The 15,395-nt window shown below is 43.5% G+C and overlaps 2 protein-coding genes across 4 annotated transcripts in view; one reads left to right on the top strand and one right to left on the bottom strand.

Moving 5' to 3' along the window:
• Positions 1-7,942, top strand: part of LOC137349707 (protein mono-ADP-ribosyltransferase PARP14-like) — a 97,455-nt gene extending 89,513 nt beyond the window's left edge. For both annotated transcript variants that reach the window (XM_068014996.1, XM_068014995.1), the window contains exon 16: positions 4,567-7,942. In XM_068014996.1, coding sequence (XP_067871097.1) covers positions 4,567-4,859 — 293 coding nt within the window. In that variant the 3' untranslated portion in view covers positions 4,860-7,942. The remainder of the gene's footprint in view (positions 1-4,566) is intronic.
• A 2,442-nt stretch (positions 7,943-10,384) lies between these two features.
• Positions 10,385-15,395, bottom strand: part of LOC137349681 (extended synaptotagmin-2-like) — a 276,064-nt gene continuing 271,053 nt past the window's right edge. For both annotated transcript variants that reach the window (XM_068014993.1, XM_068014994.1), the window contains one exon: positions 10,385-14,093. In XM_068014993.1, coding sequence (XP_067871094.1) covers positions 14,048-14,093 — 46 coding nt within the window. In that variant the 3' untranslated portion in view covers positions 10,385-14,047. The remainder of the gene's footprint in view (positions 14,094-15,395) is intronic.

The following is a 15,395-nucleotide window of genomic DNA, read 5'->3' as shown; positions in this document are numbered from 1 at the left end:
TGCGAGAACACAGCCCTGTTTCACACCACTCAGGATAGGAAAGGGCTCTGATGAGGAGCCACCATGTTGAATTGTGCCTTTCATATTGTCATGGAATGAGGTGATGATACTTAGTAGCTTTGGTGGACATCCGATCTTTTCTAGTAGTCTGAAGAGACCACGTCTGCTGACGAGGTCAAAGGCTTTGGTGAGATCAATGAAAGCAATGTAGAGGGGCATCTGTTGTTCACGGCATTTCTCCTGTATCTGACGAAGGGAGAACAGCATGTCAATGGTCGATCTCTCTGCTCGAAGGCCACACTGTGCCTCAGGGTAGACGCGCTCGGCCAGCTTCTGCAGCCTGTTCAGAGCGACTCGAGCAAAGACTTTCCCCACTATGCTGAGCAGGGAGATTCCACGGTAGTTGTTGCAGTCACCGCGGTCACCTTTGTTTTTATAGAGGGTGATGATATTGGCATCGCGCATGTCCTGGGGTACTGCTCCCTCGTCCCAACACAGGCATAGCAGTTCATGTAGTGCTGAGAGTATAGCAGGCTTGGCACTCTTGATTATTTCAGGGGTAATGCTGTCCTTCCCAGGGGCTTTTCCGCTGGCTAGAGAATCAATGGCATCACTGAGTTCCGATTTGGTTGGCTGTATGTCCAGCTCATCCATGACTGGTAGAGGCTGGGCTGCATTGAGGGCAGTCTCAGTGACAGCATTCTCCCTGGAGTACAGTTCTAGGTAGTGCTCAACCCAGCGGTCCATCTGTTTGCGTTGGTCAGTGATTATGTCCCCCGATTTAGATTTGAGGGGGGCGATCTTCTTGATGGTTGGCCCAAGAGCTCTCTTCATGCCATCATACATTCCTCTGATGTTTCCGGTGTCTGAGGCCAGCTGAATATGACTGCATAGCTGTTGCCAGTAGTCGTTTGCGCAACGCCTAGCTGTTCTTTGTGCATTGCTTCTGGCTGCTTTAAGTGCTGCGGATGTTAAATCGCTGGGGGCTTTCTTGTAGTTCAACAGTGCAATGCGCTTAGCGGCTATGACAGGTTCCAGCTCTTCATTATGAGATTGAAACCAGTCTGCATTTCTCTTTGCACTTTTGCCGTAGGTGGTCAAAGCTGACTCATAGATGGCGTCTCTGATGTGGGCCCACTTGGTCTCAGCATCCCCTGTGGGAGTGTTTTGAAGGGCTGTTACAAGTAAATTTAGAAATTTTTGTAACAGCTGTGTGTGAGAAATTCTGCTCGTGTTGATGCGCGGGTGGCCCTTCTGCTTGGAATGATGCAACTTCTTTGGTCTGAGTCTAACCTTGCTGCACACCAGGGAGTGGTCGGTGTCGCAGTCCGCACTGTGGAAGCTGCGTGTGATTTGAACACTGTTTAAGGCGGCTCGCCTTGTGACAATGAGGTCTAGCTGGTGCCAACGACGCGATCTTGGGTGCCTCCATGAAACCTGGTGACAGGGTTTAGTGTGAAAGAATGAGTTGGTGATGCAGAGGTTATGATAGGTACACAACTCAAGCAGTCTCTGCCTGTTCTCATTCATCCTTCCAACGCCATAGCGCCCAAGGCAGGAGGGCCATGAGTCATGGTCGGCCCCAACCCTGGCATTAAAGTCCCCCAGCAGGAATAGGTGTTCGGTGTTGGGGATGCTGCTAATGATGTTATGGAGTTGTTCATAGAACTGGTCTTTAGCTTCAGGTGGGGAGCAGAGTGTTGGAGCATAGATGCTGAGTAGGTGTACTGGACCAGAGGTGGTGAGCAGTCGGATGGACAGTATGCGTTCCGAGCCATTTGAGGGAGGCTCTATCATGCTGAGCAAGGAGTTTCTGACGGCGAAGCCCACTCCATGCTGTCTTGGTTCTTCAGGCTCCCTGCCCTGCCAGAAGAAGGTGTAGTCTTGCTCTGCTAGAGAGCCACTCGCGGGGAGGCGAGTCTCCTAAGTGCTGCAATGTCCACATTGAATCTACTGAGCTCATTGTTAATGATGGCGGTCTTCCGAGAATTGTTGATTTGTGTAATGTCTTCCGACAGACCAGGACACACAGTTCTGACGTTCCAGCTTGCAAAGCGAAGGGCTGGTACCTTCTTTCCTTTTTTCATGTTGTTTGGTGCGGTGTATCAGTCCACCTTTCGGGCAATGACCCTGAGCTCCAAGCACCCATTGAAGCAGGCAGACTGTGGCGGGACAGAACCTTATTGACCGGGGGCTGCCCGGTTTGAGGCGGGCGGTAGCTGTCCAGTGAGGTGCAATGACCTCTCCCACCGACAAAGGCAACCCGTGGCGCCCAGTTTCTACGCCAATTTATCTGGACTTATAACCCGTAACTGCTGCCTTCCGTGTTGTTTTAGTCGCTGTGAGGCAACTATGGAGTGACCTCTCCATGGCCCATGCCTGGGCAAATTTATGGAGGTTGAGAGTTGCCCAGTCGTCAAAACCCCCCTCTCGGCCTTTCTGGTGGGGTCCAAAGGAGTGCAGGACACGACGTTTGGCACCAGTATGGCTGCAGGAACTGCCAGAAACATGCCAAAGGTGACACATGACCGCCTACGGTCAAGATAAAACTAACCCTTAATGACCCTCAGTCACAAAACTCCCACTTTAGCACTCTAATGCAACCCAAGTCAGCACTCTAGTGCATACAGAATGAAGAGTTTAAGTGTTGTCATTGTAGAGCTGCAGTTACAAAGGCAAAGATGATAGGTTATGGAGAGAAGTTGTAGAGTCTAGAATTGTTTACTCTGAAGAAGTTCCAGTGGAGATTCTTTCGGGAACAGATAAATTGAACTCTGCTAATATAGTCAAGATTATCATAAACTCTGGAACCTGACTCAATCTTAGAAGAGAGTAGCTAATTTTATACAAGGAGATAGTATGTGGCCTGAGAGACAGTGGAGGGAGATTGTGTGGAATAATTTGAGAGTATTGGATTGACGTTTGAGGACAGTTATGAAGGGCAACAAGAGATATTAGTTTCTAACACTGGCTAAATGTACTGTAGCATCTTTTTAGTCCTATATGCTTATGTGTAAGGAATCATCCTGCTCCAGCTAACTGCATTATATGCTATTTGTTATGGAATCTGATATTTCATTTTACAAAATGACCAATTTTTTGACCATGTAATACTGTACTTTGTTTGCTTTGAATAACAGAACTAATGACAGTGCAAAAGTCAATTTATATTTTATGAGTAAAAGCACTTTTGCATTATCACTAATTCTATTATCCAAATATACAAGGAGTCACATGGGACAACTTAGTAGCATCAGGACATTTTAATATGCCTTCACACAGCAAATTTAGTCTTGCCATGAAACACTTTTGGGTTCATACCATATATAAACAATTGTATTACAAATTAGGTGTGATGCCCTGCACTGACTCCCTCCTCCACTCTGCTTTTCTTTGGTGTTAGGTTGAGCTGGATTCAAGCTGCATTTACACTAAAACTGCTGCATCAATATGAAGTAACATTGTTTGGTACTAAGACTTCAGTTGTAATATAAATGCAACAAAGATATAGCAACATCTTTGCTCTTCATAATCTAGGTTTACTTCTGCAATGTGCTTTTTTAATTTGAAATATGGAGAAAAATCATTCAACTGTGCTGTAGAACTCAATGACACTGGCCGGAATTTTATGCTGGGCGGACAGGAGCCGGACTCCGACATAAATGTCGGTGCCGATCCCGCTCCCGCCCAGCCTGGGGATTTGTCCCATATTTAACGGATCCCCAGGCTTTAATTGGGCCGAGGCCGGACTTCCACCCGCTTGAGGGAAGAGGTCCCGCCTCAGTGAGCTGCCGGCCAATCAGTGGGCCGGCAGCTCTTAGTCTCAGCAGCGCCACCAGGAGCGGTGGCCACTGCTGAGACTGCAGCCCAGCCTACCAAGGAGGACGCAATGGAACCGGGATAGAAGGTAAGTTTGGGCAGCCTCACCAGGGGAATCGGTTGTGCCCTGGTGAGGCTAGGGTGGCCGTTTGGGGGGAGGGGGGCATCTTGGATCCCGGGGTTGGGTTGGGAGGTGGGGGCGGCATTCAATCAGGCACCCTGTGCCCCATTGCCAGGCCTCTCCCCGGGGTGCGAAAGGCCAGCAGCTATAGCTGGGTGGCCTTTCACGTCCCCGGCACACCCGCTTGCCATGGGTAAAATACCGTGGAGGTGGGCGAGGGCGCTTAAGTGGCCACTTAAGGGCTTGATTGGCCTTGGGCGGGCGGGCCGCTTCTCACCCCCCTGCCGGACCTCTGTAAACTTGGTCGAAAGCAGGGCGGTTAGGCCTCCCGGAGCCTGCCGCTCAATTTTACGCCGCCCCCACGCCACCATTCCAACCCAGGTCGCTGGAGCTGTGAGGCTGCGGTGCTAACCACTGCGCCACTGTGCTGCCCAGCACAATAAATATTGTAAAATATTTATCTCCTGGATAATATAATGGTTAATCCTAAAGGATAAAAAAGGGGTTGTAACATTTCCATTTTGACAAAATGCAAACAGTACTATAATTACATCAGCATATATTGCAGATAGAACTCTTTACAGGAAATTAACATTTAGTAACTAAAATCTGGCAATTTTTTTCAGCTGTTTTTTATGGAGAAGGAACATATTTTGCTCAAAATGCAAGATATTCTGCACACGACACATATTCAAAACCTGATGCAAATGGAAGCAAAGTGATGTACAGAGCAAGAGTTTTAACTGGGGATTATTGTCAAGGAGCAAAAGGCCTGAAGGAGCCCCCACTCAAAGATCAACAAGGAAACAGCAGAGACCGATATGACAGCGTCACAGATAAAGTGCAGTCCCCTGAAGCGTTTGTTGTGTTTCAGGATAATCAGGCCTATCCAGAATACCTTATTACCTTTCATATTTAATGATTATTCCTCATAGTAAACAGAAACTGAAGCATTGTCGATCACTTGCTGATTCATTCTACTGTGCTATATGTAAAGGTTTATTGAAAAAAGGTCTGATGTTTCCTGAAGCTGTAAAGAATGATTTTTTTTTCAGGAAGAGCAAGAGTACAAAAATCCCAAACCCAACTTTTTATGTAGTGGAATTTGTATTTCAGTTATGCTGCTTGGTTACTTGGACTTCACAGGGACTGCTAAGGCTACTTGAATCATTGGGTTTTCTCCGGGTGCTCCGGTTTCCTCCCACAAGCCAAAAGACTTGCAGGTTGGTAGGTAAATTGGCCATTATAAATTGCCCCTAGTATAGGTAGGTGGTAGGAGAATATAGAGACAGGTGGGGATGTGGTAGGAATATGGGATTAGTGTAGGATTAGTATAAATGGGTGGTTGATGGTCGGCACAGACTCGGTGGGCCGAAGGGCCTGTTTCAGTGCTGTATCTCTAAACTAAACTAAACATTGGAATTCTTGTTATTTGTTAATTGATTGCATTTTATTTTGGAGATGAGTCATTAATCTTACTGCCAGGCACAAAACTCTTGTAGCGGGTAAGTGCTGAGGGCATATTTCTCAACTATCCCAGTTTAATCAGGATGTCTTGGCATCAAAGATTCACCAAGGTGATTAAATCAGTTGATCTTTCAGTTTTACAGAAAACAGCATTGTTCTGACCCAAATATCACTCTCTTAACACATTGCAGAGCAAGAGAATAGGTGCTGATTTAGGGGCAAGATGGAAACAGCCGAGATGGTTGCCTTTGTCTTGCTTAGGGTGAACTTGTCGACCTGTTACTCACTTGTCTACTCATGTTCACTGTAAAATTGCTTGGTACCTGCACACAGAAGAATCTGATCTGCCTAATCACAGAAGTTCAATCTGCTCAAGCAGACAAAAAAATGCTCCTCTGCCTTTTATTTTAAGCCTGACCAGCCCTTACAAGATCGACTATTTCTTAGTTTGAGGATTCATTATTGGTTGAAGTGAAGAGAGCAAAGTGGGTTTCTCCAGGGAGTTTTCAGTAGTGATACCTACACATTAAATTCAGCAGCTCTGGGAGTGTTAGGGCAGCCTCTTGGTGCTTGGTAAATCTGAATTTACTGGTTTTACTACATTGCTAACTTCCTGAAGACATCAATCTATGAATGATGGAACCAGAGGAATCATTTAATTAAAAGAAAAATACTGCGGATGCTGGAACTCTGAAATGAGAACAGAAAGTGCCGGAAAGGCTGTGGCAGCAAGCATCTGTGTAGAGAGAAACAGAGTTAACAGGTCTGTCACCCATCAGAACTGACAAAAGTTAGAAATGTAACAGTTTTTGAGCAAGTTGGGGGGGGGGTGTCACACTTTGTCTTTCACTACAACTATTTAGCACTCCATTTGTATTCTGTTCCATGATATGTCATTAACCTCTCCCCCCTCCGTCCTATCACCATGCCACCAATGACGACTGAAATGAAAAGCTTATGTCATTGAAAGCATTTTGAATAAATAAATTATCCTGCAGGAACTCTAGAAATATCAGTTAGCATCAGTCCTGTACCTCCACCATTTCACACAAGTTTGTGCCTATAGTCAACAGAGAGTAACAGTAACCTACCTCCACTGGTAGAACCAAATCTGTTGTGCCAGTTTTCCTAACACCAGTGGCAGCTCCTTATCACTAGCAAATAGTAAAAATTGAACAGTTGGCAGTTGTAATTTAATTGCCAGCTGCAGCCATTAAGTCAAATTATCCCACTGATGCTATTATTCTTAGCTACTGCTGCTGAAAAATTGCACTCTATAAAATTGATGAAATTTAAGCTGTTGAAATAAAGTTTGTTCTGATTTTTCCTCTATCAATGTTGCTTATATCAAACATGTAATGGACTATCTGAAGTTGTGAATATTACAGTTTTATAGAGTCATAGAGTCGTACAGCATAGAAACAGGCCATTTGGCTCACCTCATCCATGCTGACCATAATGCCTATCTATACTAGTCCCACCTGCCTGCATTAATTCCATATCCCTCTATGCCTTGCTCATTTACGTACCTGTCCAGAGGCCTCTTAAATGTCGCTACTGTTCCTGCCTCCACCACCTCCTCTGGCAGCTCATTCCAGATGCCCACTATTCTTTGTGTGAAAAATTTACCCCTTTGATCCCCTTTAAACCTCCTCCCTCTCACCTTAAATCTATACCCTCTAGTTTTAGTCACCCCTACCATGGGAAACAGACTCTGGCTATCTACCCTATCTATGCCTCTCATAATTTTATATACCTCTATCATGTCCCCTCTCAGCCTCCTTCGCTCCAGGGAAAACAGACCCAGCCTATCCAATCTCTAATAGAAGTACATTAAACAGCTTACAACATAGAAAAGTCGATAAGATGTAAATGTTTTGAAATTTTAACAGTTGTGTGTGTGCAACTAACAAAATTACAAAAAAAATGCTTAGGATTTATGTTTATAAGAAATTAAAAATGTGAGAGTAATCACACCTGCTCACAGTACCTTATATATTGCTAAATGTGTAACGTGCAGAAGTGGAAGAGTAAATATATGCAGTTTATTGTACCATAACTGATTGACTTCAGTAGATAATATAGGGGAAGAATTGTTCTATTATTACACACAGTTATAGTGTGTAGAAAGATTTTGACCATTTGACTCACATTGTGTGCACAGTGTTCAATACATTTTCTCCGAATTGTGATGTTTCATTGTGGCTGGAAGTAATGGATTTCCCTTTAATCAGACAATTAAATCAGCCACTACCTCCTAAGTCATCAGTTTGCATTAATGGGAGCAGGATCTTAGCTTAAATATAATTTGTCAAGTAGGCAATATATGCTTATGTATAGAAAGTGTACTCTGCTTCTGTGAATACAGAGGCTGTCTTTGCAGTTAACGTTGTGTATGCCATTTGGTTATTATGAACATTCTCCTGTAATTCGTTCTTTTAGGTTCCTTACTAATAAACTATAATCCAATAATAACAAATGAGTCAGCTTGAAATTTCTCTGTGCTTTGTATTAAATAGTCGTATGATCCTTGCTTCCCAAATAAAACTAACTTTCACATATTTGTTTTCCATTTCAAGTCCTATGTATGCATGTGTAATATGGCATCACTGGTCCAGAATGTGCTGGAGTGGGGCATCTTGCAGTGTGTCCCATTAGATTTTTTTCCCCCCTCATCCTTCAGCTCAAAATTGTGCGCCATAAATTGCTGCAAGTACCAGCTGCTAGTGTGATGAGGTAAAAGGGATGTTTGTGAACAGAACCAACAATCTATCTCCTGAACCAATGGAACTTAAAGATGTTATTTTCCCAGCAAATTCTGGGCCTAAATATGTTAGTTCTGTTTTTCTGTCTCTTATGTGACGATAGGGGGGGTCAGTTAGCTAGACAGCTAGTGTACGATGCAGAAAGATGTCAACAGCGTCGGTTCAATCCCCATACTGGCTTTGGTAGTTCATGGAGGGCTGCCTCCACACTTGAGGAGTGGTGACTCTCAAGCTACCTTCTTCTTCTTTGGCCTCCTTGTCTCAGGAGACAATGGGTAAGCGCCTGGAGGTGGTCAGTGGTTTGTGGAGCAGTGCCTGGAGTGGCTATAAAGGCCAATTCTAGAGTGACAGGCTCTTCCACAGGTGCTGCAGAAAAATTTGATTGTCGGGGCTGTTACACAGTTGGCTCTTCCCTTGCGCTTTTGTCTTTTTTCCTGCCAACTGCTAAGTCTCCTTCTGTGTTGTTTCAGTCGCTGTGAGGCAACTATGGAGTGACCGCTCCATGGCGCATGCCTGGGCGAATGTATGGAGGTTGAGAGTTGCTCAATCGTCAAAACCCCCCCCCTCTCGGCCTTTCTGGTGGGGTCCAAAGGTGTGCAGAGCATGACGTTTGGCACCGGTATGGCTGCAGGAACTGCCGGAAACATGCCAAAGGTGACACATGACCGCCTACGGGGTTCCGCTCCGGATTTTGTGTCAGGGTTTACTCCCTTAGCCTTGGTCTCTCCCGAGATGCCCACCAGGCAGTGGGGTTGTTAGGGCCCCTACACAGGTGTAGGATGATGCCGGTGGGAGGAGGGGGTGCGATGGGAAGGGGTGGAGGGAAGGGGGTGCGAGAGGGAGCTGGGAAGGGGGCTGTAAGGGGGGTGGGGGGGGTGCGGGGGAGGGCTTGTGAGGGGGGAGGGGGTGCGGTGGGGGGAGGGGTGAACTGAGAGAGTGGAGCTGGGAAGGGGAAGGGAGGAGAGGGGGTGAAGGTAATAAGCCATTTCCTCAGTTCCCACCATCGACGCCTGGAAATCTCCTTCGGGAGGTGAGCGACATCCTCGTGCGCCGGTACCAGCATTGCTGACAGTGCGCTGCAGATGCTCTCCGAACCATCTCCCGTGGGCGCTTTGAAGTTGCGGCCGAGGAGCCGTTCGTGGATTTTTGGGTGCTCGGGGCACCTTTTCGCAAGGCTTCCCTGGGGTCCCGCTGCTCCTTCTTCTCTTCAATGGACTTACTGCACGCCATGGCCGCAGGCATGGACTGTGAAGACAGCAGGTTCGGAGATCAAAGTATCAGTAGCTGTACTTTGCAGTTTCGTACGGATCAATTTCATTGAGAAAACAAAGAGCAGGTATGGCTTGGAGAGGGCAGTGGGCCCAGGTAACAAAACTAGCTGTTAGCTAGTAGTTAGGGCTAAAATGAACTGATTAAGGAACCATGGGAGTTTAAACAGTTTAAGAGGGTAGATTAGGGGAGAAAACACTAAGAATGGGAGCAGATGGCCATGGATAGAGTTGAACAGCAAGGGAGCTTACAGCCCAGGAGCCGTCTTGGATTAATCAAATTGCAGTTAAGTACATGGGTATGGATGCCAGCCAAAGTCATTGTGTTATACCCAACAGTGCAGTAGCCCTTTGGCACCTACTGGGCTGGATTTAGTTCTGCCCCAGGCATCAGGGTCTGTGGTGTGGGGGGGGGTGGTGTGGGGTGGGGCAGGCCTGAAGATGCCTCCGGGAGAGGGCCGCCACACATCACCAACTATCTCCCTAATGGGGAGACGTGACTGTGTCTAGAGCAATCTGACGATAGTAAGGATGGAATTCATCAAGTCAGATGCCTCAGAACTATTGTCATCTGACTGTGACTCAAATTCCAAAAACTTGTCTGTCGAGCTAGACACAGCAACACTGCCTCAGAAACTCCAGCTTAAATTTTCCTCTGTGGCATGATCACCAGCCTAAGTGTGAAAGACAGGACAGGACGTCTGTTGAAATTATCAATTTCAGTAGTCCAGGGAGGCACTAAAGGTCCCATTCAAAGAGAATGGGAAGTTCTCCCAGTATTCAGGCCAATCTCCTTCCCTCAAAATTGTCAAAATAGTAGATTAGTTAGACTTTTATTCCATGGTTGTGGGATCTTGTGTAAGCAAATGACTGCTAAATAATAATGCATTGTATTTAAAGTACTTGGAAGGATTTGAGACACAAGTTGTTATACAAGTCTTTGTGTTTACAGCCGTTATTTCTTTATTTCAACTTTTTTGAATCGCAGAATAAAGCAAATCCATTTTCTTAATTTTATTCACTGTACATGGCTGCCTGCATATACAGCTGAAGTAGAGGACAGGATATCAAGCAATGGCTGCTGCAACTTAACAAAAATTAAAAAATTACATTATAATGAAAACACCAGAGCCAAAAATCTGAAGATTTCCAAACAATGATGAATGGGCTTTGGCATTGTATCTCCCGAGCCGTTAATTCCTCTCCTCCGAATTTCCTTTCTATCAACATTGCAAAACAATTTCACAATGCAAGATATAATCTCAAACAAGCCAATGCACAGAAAGTGCAAAAATATTCCATTGCACACCCCAGGCTAACAGATTTTTCTTTTTTGATGTTGAGATGTTTTGAATTTTCCTGTTTGCGACTGATCCTCTATTTGTACCAAGATATCCCCACAAAAGTAAATAATAACCCCTAATTTGGCAATCCTGATAAATTATTTTTGAGGCTGTGCAAATATAGAGAAAAGAGATTGCCATTATCGTTAGGGTAAAAGACAAAGACCCTTCATGCTGCTGAACAAGCACTTAATCTTGTAGCCAGATGAGACAGAAAAATATTCCATTCTGCAGCATTGACAATTCTGCAAAGAAATAATATAAATACGACTGCTAAAAAACAAAAATCTATGAAGTATAACTATCCTCAAACATGAACTGGTTTCCATAATATCTTAATACATTTATATTTAAGGCACAGTAATACCTGCATGGAGCAGACAATGGTAGCTTGAACCAATAGACTTGACTGACTCAGCTGCAATGTTCTAGTTCTGGAACCAAATATTCAATATTACAGCATTAACACAAGTCACAGAGTGCACTTTTCAGGGAAATTGTCAGAGAAAAATATATTATTTTGCATTTAAATGGGACAGAATCATGTGTGAACAAGGATTACTGCACTTGCAGATTCCAATTCGTTGGCATTTATAATGTTCTGCAGTTTGTTTCTGAATAGGGGTCCTCGTTACACTCTTTGATTAAAATGCACATGTAACTGAAGAATGATGTTCACTATGAATGTCAGGGGGTAACTGTCTTTAGAATATGATAATTGGTAATGTACAACTATTATGTTGGCAACACAAAGTAGTCTACTCTTGATAATTCAGTCATTGTTTTCAATTTTTAACATCAGATAATCGGAATGAAATAATTTTAAATTAAAAGTATACTGTAGAAGCTAGTCTTCATATAAAAAGGGAAAAGCTTTTCAATTATTGGAAATAAATATTATGCCAAGCAGAATAAAACAATTATGAACTGCATCCTTTAAGGTACAAACAACTGGCCTTCTGGCTATATATAAATGACCTAGATTTTGTCAATATAATGCAATATTTGACCTAAGATTCAAGTCTTGTCATTTTCTGCGGTCCCTATGTCACTAACATAATTTACTACTTTTGCCTTGAACACAACTTAGACAACAGGTTAGAAGCTGGGAATTCTGCAGTGAGTAACTCACATCCTGACTCCCCAAAGCCTGTCCACCATCTACAAGGCACAAGTCAGGAGTGTGATGGAATACTCTCCACTTGCCTGGATGGGTGCAGCTCCAACAACACTCAAAAAGCTCGAAACCATCCAGGGCAATGCAGCCCACTTGATTGGCACTCCCTTCACCATCGATGCACAGTGGCAGCAGTGTGTACCATCTACAAGATGCACGGCAGCAACTCACCTAGGCTCCTTCTACAGCACCTTCCAAACCCGTGACCTCTACCATCTAGAAGGACAAGGGTAGCAGATGCATGGGAACACTACCACCTGCAAATTCCCCTCCAAGCCGCACACCACCCTGACTTGGAACTATATCACCGTTCCTTCACTGTCGCTGGGTCAAAATCCTGGAACTCCCTTCCTAACAGCACTGTTGGTGTACCTACACCCCAAGAACTGCAGCGGTTCAAGAAGGAAGCTCACCACCACCTTCTCGAGGGCAATTACGGATGGGCAATAAATGCTGGCCGAGCCAGTGACGCTCACATCCCATGAGCAAATAATAAAAAAAAAATCAATAATCTAAATACAACAAATCAAGTAACTATTCTGTCTAGAGATGTTCGAGAGTGAAGAACATGTTCAGCTATATGGTTGCCTAAAATACAAAATAGCACTGCAGTAAATAATATAGCACATGATTACAGTTCTGGTTAAGTGAAACAAAATGTCAGAATTTAGAAGTTTGAGGGTTTAAGATTTAATGCTAACATTTGAAAATATTTTGCTTCTAAACCTATAATACTTTAAAAACAGCACAGGATGCAAATAATCTCTTAAACGTCCAAAACAAAATAGTAATAACCTATTCAATGGTGGGTCTTTGAACCTTATAATTGATCTTTTGATTTAAACCTTCATGCACTGATCGAAGATGCCAAAAAAACAATAAAATCTGTTCCCTTGTATTTAAAAGGAGGCCAACGTCTGAAATACTATGACATTTCATGAATATTTGATAATACATTTTTATCTTTATATATAATAAAATATTTAGTGTGGATAGTGCCATAAAGGAATACTAGTACCCCAATAGCGAGCCTGGGAGTGTACAATCTGGATTCTCCTTCATGATTTCCTAAAAATTGAGATTCCGATCTCAGTCATGCCTACAGGGGAAGAAAACTAAGCACACAATCCCTACATCTTCCATCAATTGAATCAAGAACAGGTTTGGCAAAGATCTTGGAATAGGGCTGTTGCCTGTCCTGTCATTTAGTGAGTGTATGGTGAGTGTGTACTGGGAGTTGCTCAGGGAGAGGCAAGATTGCAAATATGGGAGGCCAGGGAATAATGAATGGGTAAAGAACTTATTTTAAATGGTGCTCACATCTCCACAGCAAAAAGTCAAAATTAAATTAAATAATCGGCACTGATTCCCTCTCGTGATTACTCGAAATTCCTGATCGTAAAGTGCAGGTTTCCTCCTCCATAGCTTGTATCTCTTCATTATTTCACTGGTAAGTACACTGAGTACCATGCATTAGATGACAAGTCAGTAAGGCTACATATTTCACATCATAGTGCACGCTTCTAATGCAGAACTATACACTGCAAGGCTACTGTAATAAGCATGAGGCAATTGCTCAATGAGACATGCACATCTTGTTACTTCAATAAATGGAAGATTCTCCCTTCTGTATCCTTGACAAACATACATACAACAATACATAAATCACATGCTGTATTTACATGTTATACATTGAAAAGTTACAGAAAACAAGGCTGAAGTAATCCTGGATCAACATTCTGCCTCACGCTGTATTTTACAGTCTTTTACAGTAAAGATATTTTCTTTTGACCAAAAAGACAGTCAGTACATACACCACAGGTTATCCATTTTACTACCATAAGAGTCAGACCAGTAACTGTTTTGATAAAAAACAATAAAATAGAAAACTTACTTCACAAATGAAAGTCTGTTTTTAAATAAAAATGCAACAAGCAGTGCCAAGATGACTTTAACTGTAAAATCTGTGGTGCATTCATTGGCACGTGTGAAAAGCTTTAGGTGTGATGCTGGTGCTCCTGGGATACTTTAAAAACTGCTAAAAAGCCTTGGTGACCAATGGCAACAACACTGGGCTGGTGCTTTCTCTAGGCCTGGGGTTGGTGCCTGGTTCCATCCTCTGTTAAATCATACCTGGAAGGTGATCACAGATAAAATTACGTGTACTGTAAAAGCTACATCAGAGTACATTATAAACAGGAGTTCTGAAATACATTTTGAACTCAGAGTATGTATTTTCTTCACTTTATGTAACGTCATAAGACTTGAGAAGAATTTTGATTTTTTTTTGGTTTGGTGAGGTCAATCTGAGAATTTGAGCGAACAGTGGGCTGAGGCTGACTGGAATCAACAGCAGGAGCCTTTTCACAGTGTGAGACTAGATAGTGTCCACAACACAATGACAAGCAAACTGAATGATGCCTTGATGACATGTCATAGAGACATAATGGCATAGAAGGAGGTCATTCAGCCCACTGAGAGCATAACAGCTCTCTGTAGAGCAAATCAATTAGGCCCATTCCCCCGCTCTAACCCCATGGCCCTGCAAGTTTATTCCCTTCAAGTGCCCATCCAATATCTTTTTGAAATCATTTTTTTTTTGTAGACATTTTTGTAGGCAGCAAATTCCAGGTCATTACCAGTCACTGTGTAAAAAAAGTTCTTCCTCACATCCCTCCTGTATCTATTGCCCAAATCTGTGTCCCCTCGTCCTTGTACTAATGGGAAGCTAATGGGAACAGCTTTTCTTTGTCCACCTTATCTAAACCTGTCATAATCTTGTACACCTCTATCAAATCTCCCCTCAACCTCCTTTGCTCCAAGGAGAACAACCTAACCTTCTGCAACCTAACCTTGTAGCTAATATCCCTCATCCCTGGAATTATTCGGTAAATCTCCTTTACGTGCTCTCAAGACCCTCACATCCTTCCTAAAGTGTGGTGACTAGAAATGGACACAATACTCTATGTGTGGCCTAACCAGAGCTTTTTAAAGGTTCAGCATAACTTCTTTGCTTTTGTACTCAATGCCTCTATTTATGAAGCCCAAGATCCCATATGCTTAGCAAACTACTCTTGCAATATGCCCTACCACCTTCAAAGATCCATGAACATGAACCTCTGTCACTGTACACTCTTTAGAACTGTGCCATTAAGCAGATATTGTCTCTCTCTACCCCTTCTGCCAAAATGCATCATCTGATAATTCTCTATATTAAACTCTATCTGTCACTTGTCTGCCCATTCTGCTAGTCGATCTATGTCACGTTGCAGTCGATGGGTTTGCCACATCTCCAAGTTTGGAACCTGGCTCTTATTCTTTTGATCTGGCATAGGTTTAAAGTCCCTTCTTTCTTCAATTATTAAAGGTCCCATGTGGAATTACTCGAAACAGTTTCAATCTAGCTTTTTTTAAAGACAGATTGCAGGCTCATGA

Source organism: Heterodontus francisci, chromosome 2 (genome assembly GCF_036365525.1).
Source record: "Heterodontus francisci isolate sHetFra1 chromosome 2, sHetFra1.hap1, whole genome shotgun sequence".
Taxonomy (NCBI): domain Eukaryota; kingdom Metazoa; phylum Chordata; class Chondrichthyes; order Heterodontiformes; family Heterodontidae; genus Heterodontus; species Heterodontus francisci.
This window is presented reverse-complemented; position numbering and strand designations above follow the sequence as displayed.